Below are 17440 nucleotides of genomic sequence, written 5' to 3' on the forward strand. Positions count from 1 at the left end.
CCTACAAAGAAAAAATAATACTAAGCTTAGCGTGGTGGCATGCACCTGTAGTCCCAGCTACTTGGGAGGCTGAGGTGAGAGATCGCTTGAGCCTGAGAGATTGAGGCTGCAGTAAGCCATGATCATGCCAATGTACTCCAGCCTGGACAACAGAGCAAGACCCTGTCTCAAAAAAATAATAAGAATTTAAAAATAACTCATAATATGATTTAAAAGTAGAAATTTCAATTTTTTTCAAGGATTAGTTTATATTTTTAAATCTATTGTTACTAGAATTAATGTCATGCATAAATATGTGTGGTTTTTTTCCATTCAGTTCCCTATAAATCATTTGTTGGACCTACTGTGAAGCATACTAAGATAAATTATTTAACTTCATTCTCAGGAGATGTGTACAGATTTCTCTCTTTATTTTTGTTATAACTATCATTTGACATGTTAGAAAATATAAAATAAATATATTGAAAAATAGAAATTGGCTGGGCGTGGTAGCTCACGCATGGAATCCCACCACTTTGGGAGACCGAGGTGGGCAGATCACCTGAGGTCAGAAGTTAGAGACCAGCCTGACCAACATGGAGAAACCCCATCTCTACTAAAAATACAAAATTAGCAGGGTGCGGTGGGGCATGCCTGTAATGCCAGCTACTGGGGAGGCTAAGGCAGGAGAATCGCTTGAACCCAGGAGGCGGAGGTTGCAGTGAGCTGAGATCGCGCCACTGCACTCCAGCCTGGGCAACAAGAGCGAAACTCCGTCTCAAAAGAAAAAAAAGAAGAAAAAAGAAAAGTAGAAATTAAGGCCAAGCACGGTGGTTCATGCCTGTAATCCCAGCAGTTTGGGCGTCTGAGGTGGGCAGATTGCTTGTGCTCAGCAGTTTGAGACCAACCTGGGCAACATGGCGAAACACCATTTCTACCAAAAATATAAAAATTAGACTGGCATGGTGGCGTGTGCCTGTAGTTCCAGCTACTCAGGAGGCTGAGGTGGGTGATGGCTTGAGCTTGGGAGGTGGAAGTTGCAGTGAGCCGTTATCACGCCACTGCACTTCAGCCTGGGTGACAGAGCCCCAGACCCTGTCTCAAAGAAAGAAAATATATATGTATATTCAAATAAAATATATAATCATTTGAAGCAAGAACGAATTTATTTGTAATTTATTAAACTTTATTTTTTAGAACTGATTTATATTTAGGCCCATTAAATTTATAGTTTAAATTTGTTATAGTAGGCTGGGCACTCAAGCCTGTAATCCCAGCACTTTGGGAGGCCAAGGCAGGCAGATCATTTAAAGTCAAAAGTTTGAGACCCAGCTTGGCCAGCACGGTGAAACCCCATCTCTACTAAAAATACAAAAATTAGCCTGGCAGCCAGTGCGGTGGCTCACGCCTATAATCCCAGCACTTTGGGAAGCCAAGGTGGGCAGATTACCTAAGGTCAGGAGTTTGAGACCAGCCTGGCCAACATGGTGAAACCCCATCTGTACTGAAAATACAAAAATTACCCAGGTATGGTGGTGTGCGCCTGTAGTCCCAGCTACTTGGGAGGCTGAGGCACGAGAATCCCTTAAACCCGGGAGGTGGAGGTTGCAGTGAGCCAAGACTGCGCCATTGCACTCCAGCCTGGGTAACAAGAGCGAAACTCCGTCTCAGATAAATAAATAAATAGCCTGGCATGGTGGCGTGCACCTGAAATCCCAGCTACTCAAGAGGCTGAGGCAGGAGAATCACTTGAACCTGGGAGGTGGAGGTTGCAGTGAGCCAGGATCATACCACTGCACTCCTCCTGGGCGACCTAGCGAGACTGCCTCAAAAAAAAAAAAAAAAAAAAAATTGGCTGGGCACGGTGGCTCACACCTGTAATCCCAGCACTTTGGGAGGCCGAGGTGGGTGGATCACGAGGTCAGGAGTTCAAGACCAGCCTGGCCAAGATGGTGAAACCCTGTCTCTACTAAAAATACAAAAAAATTAGCTGGGAGTGGTGGCAGGCGCCTGTAATCCCAGCTACTCGGGAGGCTGAGGCAGAGAATTGCTTGAACCCAGGAGGTGGAGGTTGCAGTGAGCCGAGATCGCGCCACTGCACTCCAGCCTGGGCAACAGAGCGAGACTCTGTCGCAAAAAAAAAAGATGGGGTTTCACCATGTTGGTCGGGCTGGTCTTGAACTCCTGATCTCAAGTGATCACCTACCTTGGCTTCCCAAAGTGCTGGGATTACAGATGTGAGCCACTACACATGGCCTGGTTTTGTTTTGCTAAGTGATCACATGCTCCGCCCACTTGGAGATTGGAGAATTTAGAGGATAGAAATTTACCTCAACTAGAATTTCTGCTAAATAAATAATTAAATGATACTTTGTGACAAGATATTCTAATTAAATAATTTAAGATATAAGGTTTTTAGGATGAGTAAATGTAGATAAATACATTAATCTTTTTTTTAATAGCAGCAGCTGGTGCTTTGAATGTAAATGTGAAGAAGGAAATATCTAGTCCAGCAAGACCTTGCTCTTTTGAAGAGGCCATGAAAGGTACCAAGTAAATTCTTCTCAAAAATCATAATTGGGTGCTCCTGTATGTTTTCTCTAGCACACCTTACTATTTTGTTTTCTCTTAGGTACTTACAATACTTTGCAGGGTATCTTCCATATTGTAAAATAAATATGTGTTTAACTTTACTAAATGTAGAGACTTGTTTTCCAATTTGATATTTTTCTTGCTGAATATGTTTATATATATATATATATATTTTTTTTTTAAGTATATTGGAGTGGAGGAGTTTTGTTTTTTTTTTAAATTACCCAATATTAAAAGTATATGAGGCTGGGCACAGTGGTTCATGCCTGTAATGCCAGAACTTTGGGAGGCCGAGTCAGGTAGATCATTTGAGGTCAGGACTTCAAGACCTGCCTGGCCAACATGGTGAAACCCTGTCTCTACTGAAAATACAAAAATTAGCCAGGGGTGGTGGCAGGTGCCCATAGTCCCAGCTGCTCGGGAGGCTGAGTCAGGAGAATCTCTTTAATCTGGGAGGCAGAGGTTGCAGTGAGCCAAGGTCATGCCACTGTACTCCAGCCTAGGCGACAGAGCGAGACCCTGTCTTAAAAAAAAAAAAAAAAAGTGAAATAAGACCAGGCACGGTGGGTCACACCTATAGTCCCAGCACTTTCAGAGGCCAAGGTAGGAAGATTACTTGAGTCCAGAAATTTGAGATGATAAATATCCATTGGCTAATAATTAAATGCATCATCTATAGTTATTGCTGAACAGATATGGGCAGCACAGTGAGAAGATTTCTTGTCTCTACAAAAAAATTAAAACAGGCCAGGCGCAGTGGCTCACGCCTGTAATCCCAGCACTTTGGGAGGCCAAGGTGGGCGGATAACCTGAGGTCAGGCATTTAAGACCAGAGTGTCCAACATGGAGAAACCCATTCTCTACTAAAAATACAAAATTAGCCAGGCATGGTGGTGCATGCCTGTAATCCCAGCTACTTGGGAAGCTGAGGCAGAAGAATCGCTTGAACTCAGGAAGCAGAGGTTGCGGTGAGCCGAGATCATGCCACTGCACTCCAGTCTGGGCAACAAGAGCAAAACTCCTATCTCCAAAAAAAAAAAAAAAAAAGAAAGAAAGAAAAATAGGCCAGGCGCGGTGGCTCATGCCTTTAATATCAACACTTCGGGAGGCTGAGCTTGGCAGATCATTGGAGGTCAGGAGTTGGAGACCAGCCTGGTCAACATAGCGAAACCCCATCTCTACTAAAAATACAAAAAAAATTAGCCTGGCATGGTGATGTGTGCCTGTAATCCCAGCTACTCTGGAGGCTGAGGCAAGAGAATCACTTGAACCTGGGAGGTGGAGGCTGCAGTGAGCCGAGATTGTGCCACTGCTCTCCAGCCTGGGCAACAGAGCGGGACTCGGTCTCAAAAAAAAAAAAATTAAAAACATTAACTGGGCATGGTGGCATGCACTTATCATCCTAGCTATTCATGAGACTGAGGTAGGAGGATTGCTTGATCTGAAGAGGTCGAAGCTGCATTGAGCTGTGATCGTACCACTGCACTCCAGCATGGGCAAAGGAACAAGATTCTCAAAAACAAAACAAAGCAGAAATTTGGTTGGTTTATATACTTTTTTGATAAAAAATTTAAATCAGGCTGGGCACGGTGGCTCACACCTATAATTCCAGCACTTTGTGGGGCTGAGGTGATTGGATCACCTGAGGTCAGGAGTTTGAGACCAGCCTGGCCAACGTGGTGAAACCGCATCTCTACTAAAAATACAAAATTTAGCTGGGCATGGTGGTGCGTGCCTGTAATCCCAGCTCCTTGGGAGATTGGGCAGAAGAATTGCTTGAACCCGGGAGGCGGGGATTGCAGTGAGCCGAGATCATGCCACTGCACTTCAGCCTGGGCGACACAGTAAAACTCCACCTCAAAAAAAATATATAAATCACATATGAGAAATTGTTTGATAAATAGAGATTACTTGAGAAAAAATGCAAGTGTTGGATTGTAATGCATTGACACCAGCTTGATGTTCTTAGAGCAAATTAATTCTTAGTGAGGAGGAGAAAAAGATTAATCTGATATTTTCATTTATAATGTACTACTAAATTAAAGTTGACTAGAAGATTATTATTAAATTAACAAGATGGAACATATCTGACAAACTTAATGTCTGGCCTGGAGACATTTTGGACTGTTTTTGGTGGGACTAGACTTAAATAAAATTGGAACAAGGCCAGATGTGGTGACTCACACCTATAATCCCAGCACTTTGGGAGGCCAAGCCAGTGGATCACCTGAGGTCAGGAGTTTGAGACCTACCTGGCCAACATGGCAAAACCCTGTCTCTACTAAAAATAAAAAAAGTAGCCGGGCGTGGTGGTGTGTGCTTGTAATCCTAGCTAGTTGGGAGGCTGAGACAGGAGAATCGCTTGAATCCAGGAGGCGAAGGTTGTAGTGAGCCCAGATTGAGCCACTGCACTCCAGCTTGGGCAATAGAGCAAGACTCTGAAAAAAAAAAAAGGATTGGAACATAAATAAAATTAACCTTTGTGACCTTTGTGCATATGGCCGTAGAAAGACTTGTGTCTTTGCATGAGCATTAGACTAAATGTCCTTTTACTGTTTGTCTTTACCAGTAGACATACTTGTCAGTGGTCAACTGAGGATAGGTAAAAGACTCTTGCTCAACTTTCTCTACCTAGTCTCACTTTCCAGAAAGGGGGAGAAGATAATAAGCATTACTGTCTAAATACATTTTAAGAAAAATTGTAGATCTGTTAAGCAGTAACTGTATAGGTGATATATTTATTTATATGTAATTTCTAATTGAATTATAATATCTTATCTGTAAACATGGACATTTTTAGATCAAAAATACTATTAATAAAAATATAAGCCAGGTACAGTGGCTAGTGCCTATAATCCCAACTACGCAGGAGACTGAGGTGGGAGGATCACTTGAACCCAGGAGTTTGAGGCTGCAGGTACTCACTCCAGCCTGGGTAACAGAGTGAGACCCTGTCTCTAATTGAATGAATGAGTGAGTAAATGAATGAATGAATGAGTGAATATTTTTAAAAAGAAAAATACAGACTGTATATTTTTATTTTTATTTATTATTATTATTATTTGAGATGGAGTCTTGCTTTGTTGCCCAGGCTGGAATGCAGTGGCATGGTCTCGGCTTACTGCAACCTCCGACCTCCGCCTCCTGGGTTCCAGAGGCTGAGGTAACAGGTGCCCTCTACCACGCCTGGCTTTTTTTTATTTTTACTTTTTTTGTATTTTTAGTAGAGACGGGGTTTCACCATGTTGGTCAGGCTGGCGAACTCCTGACCTCGTGGTCCACCCACCTCTGCCTCCCAAATTGCTGGGATTACAGGCATGAGCCAATGCACCTGGCCCATATTTTTATTTTTATAGGATTAACCAAACAATCAACAACAAACTAAATTGACAGTGATAAAGCTAAAGTAAGATTATTTTCTTCATTCATTCAGCAAACATTTGTTGATTACCTACTGTGCAACAGGTGATAACAACATCTGCCTTCACAGAGCTCATGATCTAAGGGAATTCAAAAGCAATAATAGTAGTTGACTATTACAGGATCAACTTAAGATAACACTAATGGTTTTTCAAAATGTTCTATGGGATATTCTTAGATTACTTTTAAATGCCTGCCCTGTGCATGATCCCAAGTTTTGTCTCAGTCAAAATTAGGTTGTAGGCCGAGTGTGGTGACTCACACCTATAATCCCAGCACTTTGGGCAGCCTAGTAGGGAGGATCACTTGAGCTCAGGAGTTCAAGACCAGCCTAGGCAACGTAATGAGACTCTTGTCTCTACAAAAAAAATTTTAAAAATTAGTCAGGCATGGTGGTGTGTGCCTGTAGTCCCAGCTACTTATGGGGCTGAGGTGGGAGGATTGCCTGAGCCCAGGAGGTGGAGGTTGCAGTGAGGCCTGATTGTACCACTGCACTCCCACCAACAGAGAGAGACCCTGTCTCAAATAAGATAAAATAAAATAAAAATCTGGTTGTTAGGGGAATTGTATTGGTATTAGAATTTAGGTGAAAATAGGTCCAAAGAACTCATGAATAAATGATTCATTTCTCAAACAGGTAGAATAATAAAACATGGAATGTCAAAAGTTAAATGAGCACTTTCCCCTCTGTCAAAATAATCAGTTTTCATAGGAATTAGGTTTTTAGCCAAATGGCTGTGAGGCAAGTTGAAGTAAGACAAGAAAATTGCAAATATTTTTAGATGAAAATATTTACTTTCAGCAGATTTTGAGACAGTCTTGCTCCGTAGCCCAGCCTGCAGTACAGTAGAGCGATCTCAGCTCACTGCAACCACCTCCTCCTGGATTCAAGCAATTCTTGTGCCTCAGCCTCCCAAGTAGCTGGGATTTACAGGCATGTGCCACCATGCCCTGCTAATTTTTGTATTTTTAGTAGAGACAGAGTTTCACCATGTTGGCCAGGCTGGTCTCGAACTGCTGGCCTCAAGTGAGCCACCTGCCTCGGCCTCCCCAAGTGCTGGGATTACAGGCATGAGCCACCACACTTGGCCTTTCAGCAGCATATTGACTGACAACAACAACAAAAATTTATGAAGGGAGAGATCCAACTTATAGACCATGTGCCATTTTAAAAGCTTCTTTATAGCCAGGATTTCTTCTCGATATCAAATTAAGAAATTTAACAGCTATGCTTTCTGAAGACTCTTTCCATAGAGCTTCCAAGTGGTAGTAAACTTTTAAATCAGGATTTGGCTATGTGCTCAACTCAGAAGACTGTCATTAGCAATAGCAGTAGGTACCACTGAGTGCCACTGCGGACTCAAGTAGACAAAAAAGAAGAAAGAAAAGCAATCAAGGGGGAAAGGTAGATATAGTGAAGTGGTAGAATCTTGCTATATGTTGCCTCTAGGTATAAATCTAGAACTAACTACTCCTGAAAATGGAGGTAGTAGGAGGTGGGAAATAATTTTTCATTTTGCTTGGGAAATGTGGTTTGTAAACCTAAAATAGCCTTTATTTCTGGGGAAAAAAAAAAAAAGATGTTTAAAGTCCAGTCTAAAAGAGAATTGTGTCCATGGGTCAACTTGTCATATTCAAGTTTTCTAATTAATTTAGTTTTCTTTTAATTTAGAAAAGCAAAATTTATTAATCACTGGGTGGTATTTTCTAATGAGAAGCTTGAACTTAGTTTAAGAAAGAAGTGCTCTGACAATCTCATAGTCCTTAAGAAGTTCTGAGACTTTATATTGTCAGATAGCTAAATGCTAAGAGGAGAGTGTAGTTTGTAATTGAGTAGCTTTATCCTCCTGGAGATTTTTAAGCTTTATCCTATAATATACTCTTGGTCAGGTTGGGTAGTATGATTCAAGGCACTTGGAACCGTCTTGGGGAATATAGCTTGGTAATTGAACTGCTTAAGCTTATTATTAATATTTAAGCTAAGTTCCAGGCCCATTCCAGAGGTCCCCCAGCCAATGCACTTCATAAAAGGGAAGATATATCTTAATATACCAGTTTTGTATCTCATGCTACCATTGTAGCATCAAAAAAATAGACATTTAAATCATGGCTAATAATCAACAAATTTTAGAATGAAATAGTTGGTAAATTTTGTGATTTTAAACTTTTCTTTTTGTGTGTGTGTGTATGCAGCAATGAAAACTACTGGATGTAATTTAGATAAGGTAAATATTATCCCTAATGCCCTGATGACTCCACTCATACCAAGCAGTATGATTAAGAGTGAAGATGTTACTCCAATGGAAGTAACAGCAGAAAAAAGATCTTCCACTATTTTTAAGGTAAGCTGTATTGACTAGTGCACAAACCTCCTATATAAAAATTGCTGTCTTTTACTTTTCCTATTTTTTTAACATTATTTTTACTTTGGATGCACTTAATGAATTTTGCTGTAAAGAGGGAATGCTTTATACTTCAGCAAAATTGCCCACATAGTGACTTCCAATATACAAGGGAGGAATTAATATGTTGCATGAGATATTGATGAAAGTACTAATTTTAGCATTTTCAGAATTAGAGATGTTTTTATTTTTTTCCCAGTCTTTTCCCATAACTTTCTGTTTCTTTTTTTTACTTGTCTTATCCCCTGTAATGTTACTGAGGAGCCACAAAATTGAGATATTTTGATACCTGCTCTTCATGAACCATAAAATTAATGTGTTCTGATTACCCTTAATTCACCTAAGCATATCAATAGCCGATTATTCTACTTCCTTGTTTGACTATCTTTGCTTGTCGTACTTTTAAAAAATATATCCCAAGGAAAATGAGACATCATGTTATGGAGAATTGTAGTCCTGTACCTGTTTTCTAAATGATAATAATATAGAGTGGAAAGCTGGTCCTGCATATATTTTTAGAGCAATAGTGATTTTTGATGTATGTTACAAACTTGTTTAATGTTTATATATTCATAATATTTGGGGATTTTTATTTTTTAGACTACAAAGTCTGTTGGATCAACTCAGCAAACATTAGAAAACATCTCAAACATAGCAGGAAATGGCTCTTTTTCATCACCATCATCTTCCCACCTACCTTCTGAAAATGAAAAACAGCAGCAGATTCAGCCCAAGGCATACAACCCAGAGACCCTGACAACTATTCAAACCCAGGACATCTCACAGCCTGGTACTTTTCCAGCAGTTTCTGCTTCTAGTCAGCTGCCCAACAGCGATGCGCTATTGCAGCAGGCTACACAGTTTCAGACAAGAGAAACTCAGTCTAGAGAGGTATTACAGTCAGATGGCACAGTGGTTAATTTGTCACAACTGACTGAGGCGTCACAACAACAGCAGCAGTCACCACTACAAGAACAAGCACAGACTTTACAGCAGCAGATTTCATCAAATATTTTTCCATCACCAAATAGTGTGAGTCAGCTTCAGAATACTATTCAGCAGCTGCAAGCAGGGAGTTTCACAGGCAGTACTGCTAGTGGCAGCAGTGGAAGTGTTGACTTGGTCCAACAAGTTTTAGAGGCACAGCAGCAGTTATCTTCAGTTTTATTTTCTGCTCCAGATGGTAATGAGAATGTTCAAGAGCAGCTTAGTGCAGATATTTTTCAACAAGTTAGTCAAATTCAGAGTGGTGTAAGCCCTGGAATGTTTTCCTCAACAGAGCCAACAGTCCATACCAGACCAGATAATTTATTACCTGGAAGAGCTGAAAGTGTTCATCCACAGTCTGAAAACACGTTATCTAATCAACAGCAGCAGCAGCAGCAACAGCAAGTGATGGAATCTTCAGCCGCAATGGTGATGGAGATGCAACAGAGTATCTGCCAGGCAGCTGCCCAGATTCAGTCAGAGTTATTCCCTTCAACTGCTTCAGCAAATGGAAACCTTCAGCAATCGCCAGTTTACCAGCAGACTTCTCACATGATGAGTGCATTGTCTACCAATGAGGATATGCAAATGCAGTGTGAATTGTTTTCTTCTCCTCCTGCAGTTTCTGGAAATGAAACTTCTACAACTACCACACAGCAGGTTGCAACCCCTGGCACTACCATGTTTCAGACATCAAGTTCAGGAGATGGAGAAGAAACTGGAACACAAGCAAAACAGATTCAGAACAGTGTCTTTCAGACCATGGTCCAAATGCAACATAGTGGGGACAATCAACCTCAAGTTAACCTTTTTTCATCCACAAAAAGTATGATGAGTGTTCAGAATAGTGGTACCCAACAACAAGGTAATGGTTTATTCCAGCAAGGGAATGAGATGATGTCACTTCAATCTGGAAATTTTTTGCAGCAGTCTTCTCATTCACAGGCCCAACTTTTTCATTCTCAAAATCCTATTGCCGATGCTCAGAACCTTTCCCAGGAAACTCAAGGTTCTCTCTTTCATAGTCCAAATCCTATTGTCCACAGTCAGACTTCTACGACCTCCTCTGAACAAATGCAGCCTCCAATGTTTCACTCTCAAAGTACCATTGCTGTGTTACAGGGCTCTTCAGTTCCTCAAGACCAGCAGTCAGCCAACATATTTCTTTCCCAGAGTCCCATGAATAATCTTCAGACTAACACAGTAGCCCAAGAAGCATTTTTTGCAGCACCGAACTCAATTTCTCCACTTCAGTCAACATCAAACAGTGAACAACAAGCTGCTTTCCAACAGCAAGCTCCAATATCACACATCCAGACCCCTATGCTTTCCCAAGAACAGGCACAACCCCCGCAGCAGGGTTTATTTCAGCCTCAGGTGGCCCTGGGCTCCCTTCCACCTAATCCAATGCCTCAAAGCCAACAAGGAACCATGTTCCAGTCACAGCACTCAATAGTTGCCATGCAGAGTAACTCTCCATCCCAGGAACAGCAGCAGCAGCAGCAACAGCAGCAGCAACAGCAGCAACAACAACAACAGAGCATTTTATTCAGTAATCAGAATACCATGGCTACAATGGCGTCTCCAAAGCAACCACCACCAAACATGATATTCAACCCAAATCAAAATCCAATGGCTAATCAGGAGCAACAGAACCAGTCAATTTTTCACCAACAAAGTAACATGGCCCCAATGAATCAAGAGCAACAGCCCATGCAATTTCAGAGTCAGTCCACAGTTTCCTCACTTCAGAACCCAGGTCCTACCCAGTCGGAATCATCACAGACCCCCTTGTTCCATAGCTCTCCTCAGATTCAGTTGGTACAAGGGTCACCTAGTTCTCAAGAGCAGCAAGTAACTCTCTTCTTATCTCCAGCATCCATGTCTGCCTTGCAGACCAGTATAAATCAACAAGATATGCAACAGTCTCCTCTTTATTCCCCTCAGAACAACATGCCTGGAATTCAAGGAGCCACATCTTCGCCTCAACCACAGGCTACTTTATTTCACAACACAGCAGGAGGCACAATGAACCAACTGCAGAATTCTCCTGGCTCATCTCAGCAGACATCAGGAATGTTCTTATTTGGCATTCAAAATAGTAAGAAACTCTAATTTTTCATTACTTAATTGGTCATTATTATTATTAGAAGGAAGCAGAGTGCAGTGGTGCGATCTCGGCTCACTGCACCCTCTGCCTCCCAGGTTCAGGTGATTCTCCTGCCTTACCCTCCCAAGCAGCTGGGATTACAGGTGTGCACAACCACGCCCAGCTAATTTTTGTATTTTTGTTAGAGGCGGGGTTTCACCATGTTGGCCAGGCTGGTGTTGAATTTTTGACCTCAAGTGATCCGCTGGCCTCGGCCTCCCAAAGTGCTGGGATTACAGGCGTGAGCCACCACACCTGTCCTGTATAGTTGTTTTAAGAGTACAGATTGTAGTTAGAACTCTATCACCTATAGACTATAAGATCTTGTACAAGTTATTTGGCTTTTATGGGTCTCAATTCTCTCATTTAAAATGGTAATAATATTACATACTTTACATGGATTTGGGGAAGATTAAATATGGCAATGTATAAAAATGTGTGTTTGCCATTTTAAGCTATAAACTTAAAAGGAAAATGAAGTCAGAATGACAGATAATACCTTACCCAGTTGAAGTAAGTAGTTTCTAAGGAGGTAGAAACTCATCTTTAATGTTTATATACCAAGGAATTTATATAGGACTTTTGATATTTAAGCAAAGTTGTATTTTTAGACTGCTTAAAGGAAACCTAAGATGAATTCCAGTGCCAGTCTGTGAAAACCTTTTTCTTGGACTATCAGGTGCCTAACTTTTAGTAATATACAAGGAGAATGCAGTAATGAATTTTCCCCAACAACTAATAAATATCTTTTCATGAATCTTTACTAATCAGATAGCTTCTATTTTTAATGTTTCTGCAGACTGTAGTCAGCTTTTAAGCTTCTGTTTTCAATGTCTCTGCAGACTGTAGTCAGCTTTTAACCTCTGGACCAGCTACATTGCCTGATCAGTTGATGGCCATAAGTCAGCCAGGCCAACCACAAAACGAGGGCCAGCCACCTGTGACAACACTTCTTTCTCAGCAAATGCCAGAGAATTCTCCACTGGCATCCTCTATAAACACCAACCAGAACATCGAAAAGATTGATTTGCTTGTTTCATTGCAAAACCAAGGGAACAACTTGACTGGCTCCTTTTAACTGGATATGTAAGTATTGCATTTTGGCTTCTTATTGAAAAGCATCAGATTTTATTCTTCTTAACAGATTTAGGTTAAGTAATAGTAGTTCTAATCTTTTAAAATGTGGCTTTCTCACAAGATGATACTTTTTTACTCTGAATAAAATTATTCTGAATGATAGCTTATGGTCATATAGTTAATACAGACCAGGCCAGGCGCGGTGGCTCATGCCTGTAATCCCAGCACTTTGAGAGGCCAAGGTGGGCGGATCACGAGGTCAGGCGATCGAGACCATCCTGGCTAACATGGTGAAACCCCGTCTCTACTACAAAATACAAAAAAAAAAAAAAAAAAAAAAATACAGACCAAACATCCCTAGTCCAAAAATCCAAAATCCAAAATGCTCTGAAATCCGAATCTTTTTGAATGCTGACATGACATCTCAAGTGGAAAATTCCACACTTAACCTCATATGATAGGGTCATAGTCAAAAGTCAGGCTCACAACATGCAGTTTATTTGGTGTCCCCAAGGGTAAAAAAGATCCTCCCAGCTCCCTTCAGCTGTGATAGATTTTTTTAGGTGTATGTGAAACAGAAGTGAATTTCATGTTTGGACTTGTGTCTTATCCCCAAGATATCTCACTGTGTATATGTACATATTCCAAAATCCAAAAAAGAAATCAGAAACACTTCTGATCCCAAACGTTTTAGATAAGGGATACTCAACCTATATTGGACATTCCTTCTGCCTCTGAGCTTCTTTGCCTTGGAATAACAAAACATCTGATGAGTATGCAAAATGTGTTTCCTTTGTACTATATATTGGATATAACCATGCCTCACTTATCCCTTCCTCCAGAAATAAATATTGAGTCAGAAAAGTCTGTGGAAGATCAAATATGATAAAGTTTTACTTACAGTACCATAATATACTTTAGGATCATTCAGGGTGTCAGAAACTTTATAAATGCTTCCCTCCCTAGTAAGTTACATTAAACTTTTTCTCTTTTTTAGAAATTCCACGAAGAAAATCCTGATTCCAAGATGTCCTGAGATCTTGTGGTCCCATGAGAATTATTACTTTAAAAACAAAACAAAATATGAAAAACTGTGTTTGAGTAAACTGATAGATTTTACTCTGACTGCAAAAGAGCACACCTATGCTGCTTGTTGCAGTGACTAACCACCAATGTTAACATCTTCATACTTTATATTCCTAATAACAGTGATGACTGAGAATCTATTTGAGTTTCCAGCTGGCAGAATTAATTGTTATTATTTTCCTAGGCGCAGTTTCCTTAAACGTACAGTTTAAATTCAAGGCTGGACCACTCAGTTATTATTGCTATTAGAAAATAATATATCATGTTTACTTTTGTTCTTCATTATTTTCTTTCCTGCATTGTTTTAGTCAAGTAATGGCTTTTGAAAAAGTAAAGTTCAATAATAACTAAGGCTGTGATTTTTTTCAATATAAAAGGCACAGCTGTTGGCCAAAGTGAAGGAATCTTTTTTCAGTTTTATTGGAGAAACTGAAGGGTAACATTCTAACAAGTAAACTGTATGTGCAGATAAAAGTACTCTTGATTTAACACAAAGGCAGATGATACACTTATAAAACTGGGAACAGCTGGAATGCTATTGATTTTATTTTTTCAGAGAGTTGTTAGTTCTCTGGGTTTCTACTAAGGGGTTTAGCCATAACTGTGCATAGAAAAATAATTATCTGTAAAAAATGAAGGGGATAATATATGATAAATTATGTTCTGATATCCTCCTACAGTAGTTTAAATTGACAGAAAAATTTGAATGTTTTCTTCTTAACCCAGTCTTAGGCTGGTATTCCCTTTTTATATATATCTATATTACTTTTCACCTCTTTTTCACTTTACTTTAGAGAACTATTAATATACTACCGGCTTCATGACCCTGTAGCATCTTTGGCCACTTTAATCTAGGGTGACCTAGCAATCCTGCAGCACAGGGCAGAGAGTACTGTCTTAGGAATTATTGGGAGTTGATTCCTGAGAAACGACACATTTTTCCCCATGAACGGTGCTGTTCTGAAGTCTTCAAATTTTTCCCTCTAATAGGAAACAGTATAAATTTTAATTAAAAAAAAAGGCAAACTAAAATTTCTTGAAATATCACTTCTCCCTGATCTGCAGTGAGTATAAATTCACTTGTCACCTCAGTGCTTTACAGTTTGAAGTGGTCACTTACCTGATGGTTCCCACAAGCCTTAGGCTTTACAGGGTCGTATCATTGACTTAAAATGAAGAATTAACTTGTGTTACATCTATAAAGAGCAAAATAACACACTCCAGAACTTGGCAGTTGTAGCATTAGTTATACAGTTTTGGGTGTTCTTGCCACCCGTGGGATGCCTGCTTCTCACTACCACCTGTGTCTGGACACATGCTTATGTCTCATTTTCCTTTTGGCATGTGGAAAGCTGTCAATGCAGTGTAAGGCCAACGTGTGTGTGGCTTCTATGTGTTGAGATAATGTTTTGGTATCCTTGTCCGTTTCATTTATTTTTTAAGTGTACAAAAAATAACCTGGTAATTGTTGAAGGCTACTTTTCTGTTCTTTTTTTTTTTTTTCTATCCTGTACATTTAGTTGAACTGTGTGGAATTGTGGTGTTGGTTTTGTTTACACAGCCAGATTTTTCCTTCTTTTTGTTTTGTGATGATCTTCCTTTGTTCTTTGAATGTGCTCTTTTGTCTTTTTCTCTTTTTTCTCATGTTTTCTTCCCTCCACCTCCACCCCTTTCTTTCTTTCTCTCTCTGATTGAGAGGCATTGAATTACGTTTTCAGTAGTACAGGCTTCTTGCCGATATGAAGGGAACTTTTCAGAAAGAGACCTACTCTGGGTCATTTAATTTTGAATACAGTTTTCAATCGTTCAAGTTTTGGATGGTTTATATCTAATGTGTGTTTCATTTTTTTGGAAAGCTATATTTTGTATTTAGGAAATGGTATACTATTTTGCTATTTGTACTGAGTGAGTACATTGGCATAAATATAGAAATTTATATATATACATATATATAAACTATTCTTTTTTGCCACACATTTTTGTGGTAAATTTGTGAGTTTGTCTGATGTTCTACCACAACGTGGCGTCTGATAACAGTGAGGGGGGGTGGGGTTTGTTATGTCTTTATTGAGTATTTAAGTATCTTTTGAAACAAATGACCTGTTCATCTGTGGCCATTCCATCAGGCACTTAGTTCCTTGATGTCAGTAGTGGGCTAAAGGCAGCTTACTGTGTGTTTGCTGGAGCTTTCACTCAGCCAAGTGTTAGAGTCAGGAAACCCATTGAGGCAATGGCGTCAAATGGTGTTTCACAAGAATGAGCCATTCAGTCTTTGCTCACTATATATTTAATATTTTATTATTGTTGTTATTGTTATTATTAATTGGCTTTCTGTATTCTATGCCTTTTATTTATAAAGACACTAAGAAAACCCATGTTTGTAATTTTAATAACATTTTTCCCATCTTGTAATATCCAGAGCTACTTTATAAATTCTCTGAACCAAAAGTATTTTCCTCAGTGTATCTCTTCTCCCCCAACCCCTATTGGGAAAAATTACCCAGTATAGTTCAGGTTATGAGGAGGATCAGCCACACAATCCAGTGCTTCAGTTTGAAAATGTAAAACTCTAACCCTAAAGTAGGGTTGGTTGAAATTTCAGACAAAGCAAACCCAGCAGGTATAAAAAGTAGTATAAATAAAAATCTGTAAGTTATTTTTGAATTTTCTGAACTTTTTTCTAAGAGATTACATAGGAGACTAAAGAAATCTATCTGTTCAAGTTCTAATTAGGATGATTGTTAATACTGCACTGTGGATGAAGTGGCGACTGGCTTGTGTGCTGACTTCTGTGGTTTAGCAAGAGGTTTATTGTTATCAAATGCTAATTGGCAATGCCAAGGCACTGGGACCAATTTTCTGTTTTATAATATCTAAGTTTAGAACAGAATATATACCTGAACTGTAGTGGTTTGATCGGATGGAGACAGAAAACCTGATTTTTATTCTCATAAATTTTGTGGTTATTTATACAAGGGCTGTGCTATGCTACCATATTCTTGTTCAATAATAATAGGTTTGTTGTTTTTTTTACATTGTTAAATGTTCCTTACCCCTAAAGGTCAATGTTAAGTACAACATTCTGAAAATACAATTTGGCTACAAAGAGTATTCATCTTCTTTGAAGCTCAGTGGTTGATATTTGTGCTAATAATGCAATTTCCTGATTACTGTTACAAGTTATAGCTACATATGGGAGAGACTCAGTGAGCCAGCAAAGGCCATAGAAACAACAATTTATTAAATGTATTTATGGCAGAAGGACCTAAATAAACTGTGAGCCACCTTTTCTTCTTTATATTGTTACATTTAAGTGTTCTTGCTTTCAGCAACTCACATTAATGCTTGGAGCTTATCTCTTTCTCTCTCTGTGTGTATGTGTGTGTTTCCTTATTGTCATTCCATTATATATCCACACCAACATGGGTGATGATAATTCAAAGTCATATTTTGCCTCTAAGCTTGATCATGTTACCTTTATGATTAAAGTATCATGTTATTTAGCCAATGCAAATCTGTTTTAAAACAAATAGTTTAAAAAAAGAACAAGTTTTTAAGGGCTTTATTATAGAAGAAGTATTAATGAAGGACTTTCCTTCCTCCCTCCCTTTCCTCCCCTCCCTGCCTCGCTTCTTCCCTTCCATCTCCCCCTCCTCCCTGCCTTCTTTGTTTCTCCTTCCCTTATTCCTCCCTCCCTCCTTTCTCCCTTCCTTCCTTTCTTCCATCCATTCTTCCTTGCCTTTTATTT

General features: G+C 39.6%; 1 protein-coding gene across 22 annotated transcripts in view; it reads left to right on the plus strand.

The window, feature by feature from the left end:
* Positions 1–16140, plus strand: part of NFAT5 (nuclear factor of activated T cells 5) — a 136509-nt gene extending 120369 nt beyond the window's left edge. For 13 of the 22 annotated variants that reach the window (XM_016930085.4, XM_063797332.1, XM_016930083.4 and 10 more), the window contains 5 exons: positions 2442–2525; positions 8185–8333; positions 8994–11481; positions 12372–12615; positions 13604–16140. In XM_016930085.4, coding sequence (XP_016785574.1) covers positions 2442–2525; positions 8185–8333; positions 8994–11481; positions 12372–12607 — 2957 coding nt within the window. In that variant the 3' untranslated portion in view covers positions 12608–12615; positions 13604–16140. Of the gene's footprint in view, positions 1–2441; positions 2526–8184; positions 8334–8993; positions 11482–12328; positions 12616–13603 lie in introns of those variants that run through there. The other 9 variants (XM_063797336.1, XM_063797329.1, XM_063797337.1 and 6 more) reach the window with 2 other exon arrangements.
* The last annotated feature ends 1300 nt before the right edge of the window (positions 16141–17440 follow it).

The sequence above is a fragment of the Pan troglodytes genome, chromosome 18 (assembly GCF_028858775.2).
Source record: "Pan troglodytes isolate AG18354 chromosome 18, NHGRI_mPanTro3-v2.0_pri, whole genome shotgun sequence".
Classification (NCBI taxonomy): Eukaryota; Metazoa; Chordata; class Mammalia; order Primates; family Hominidae; genus Pan; species Pan troglodytes.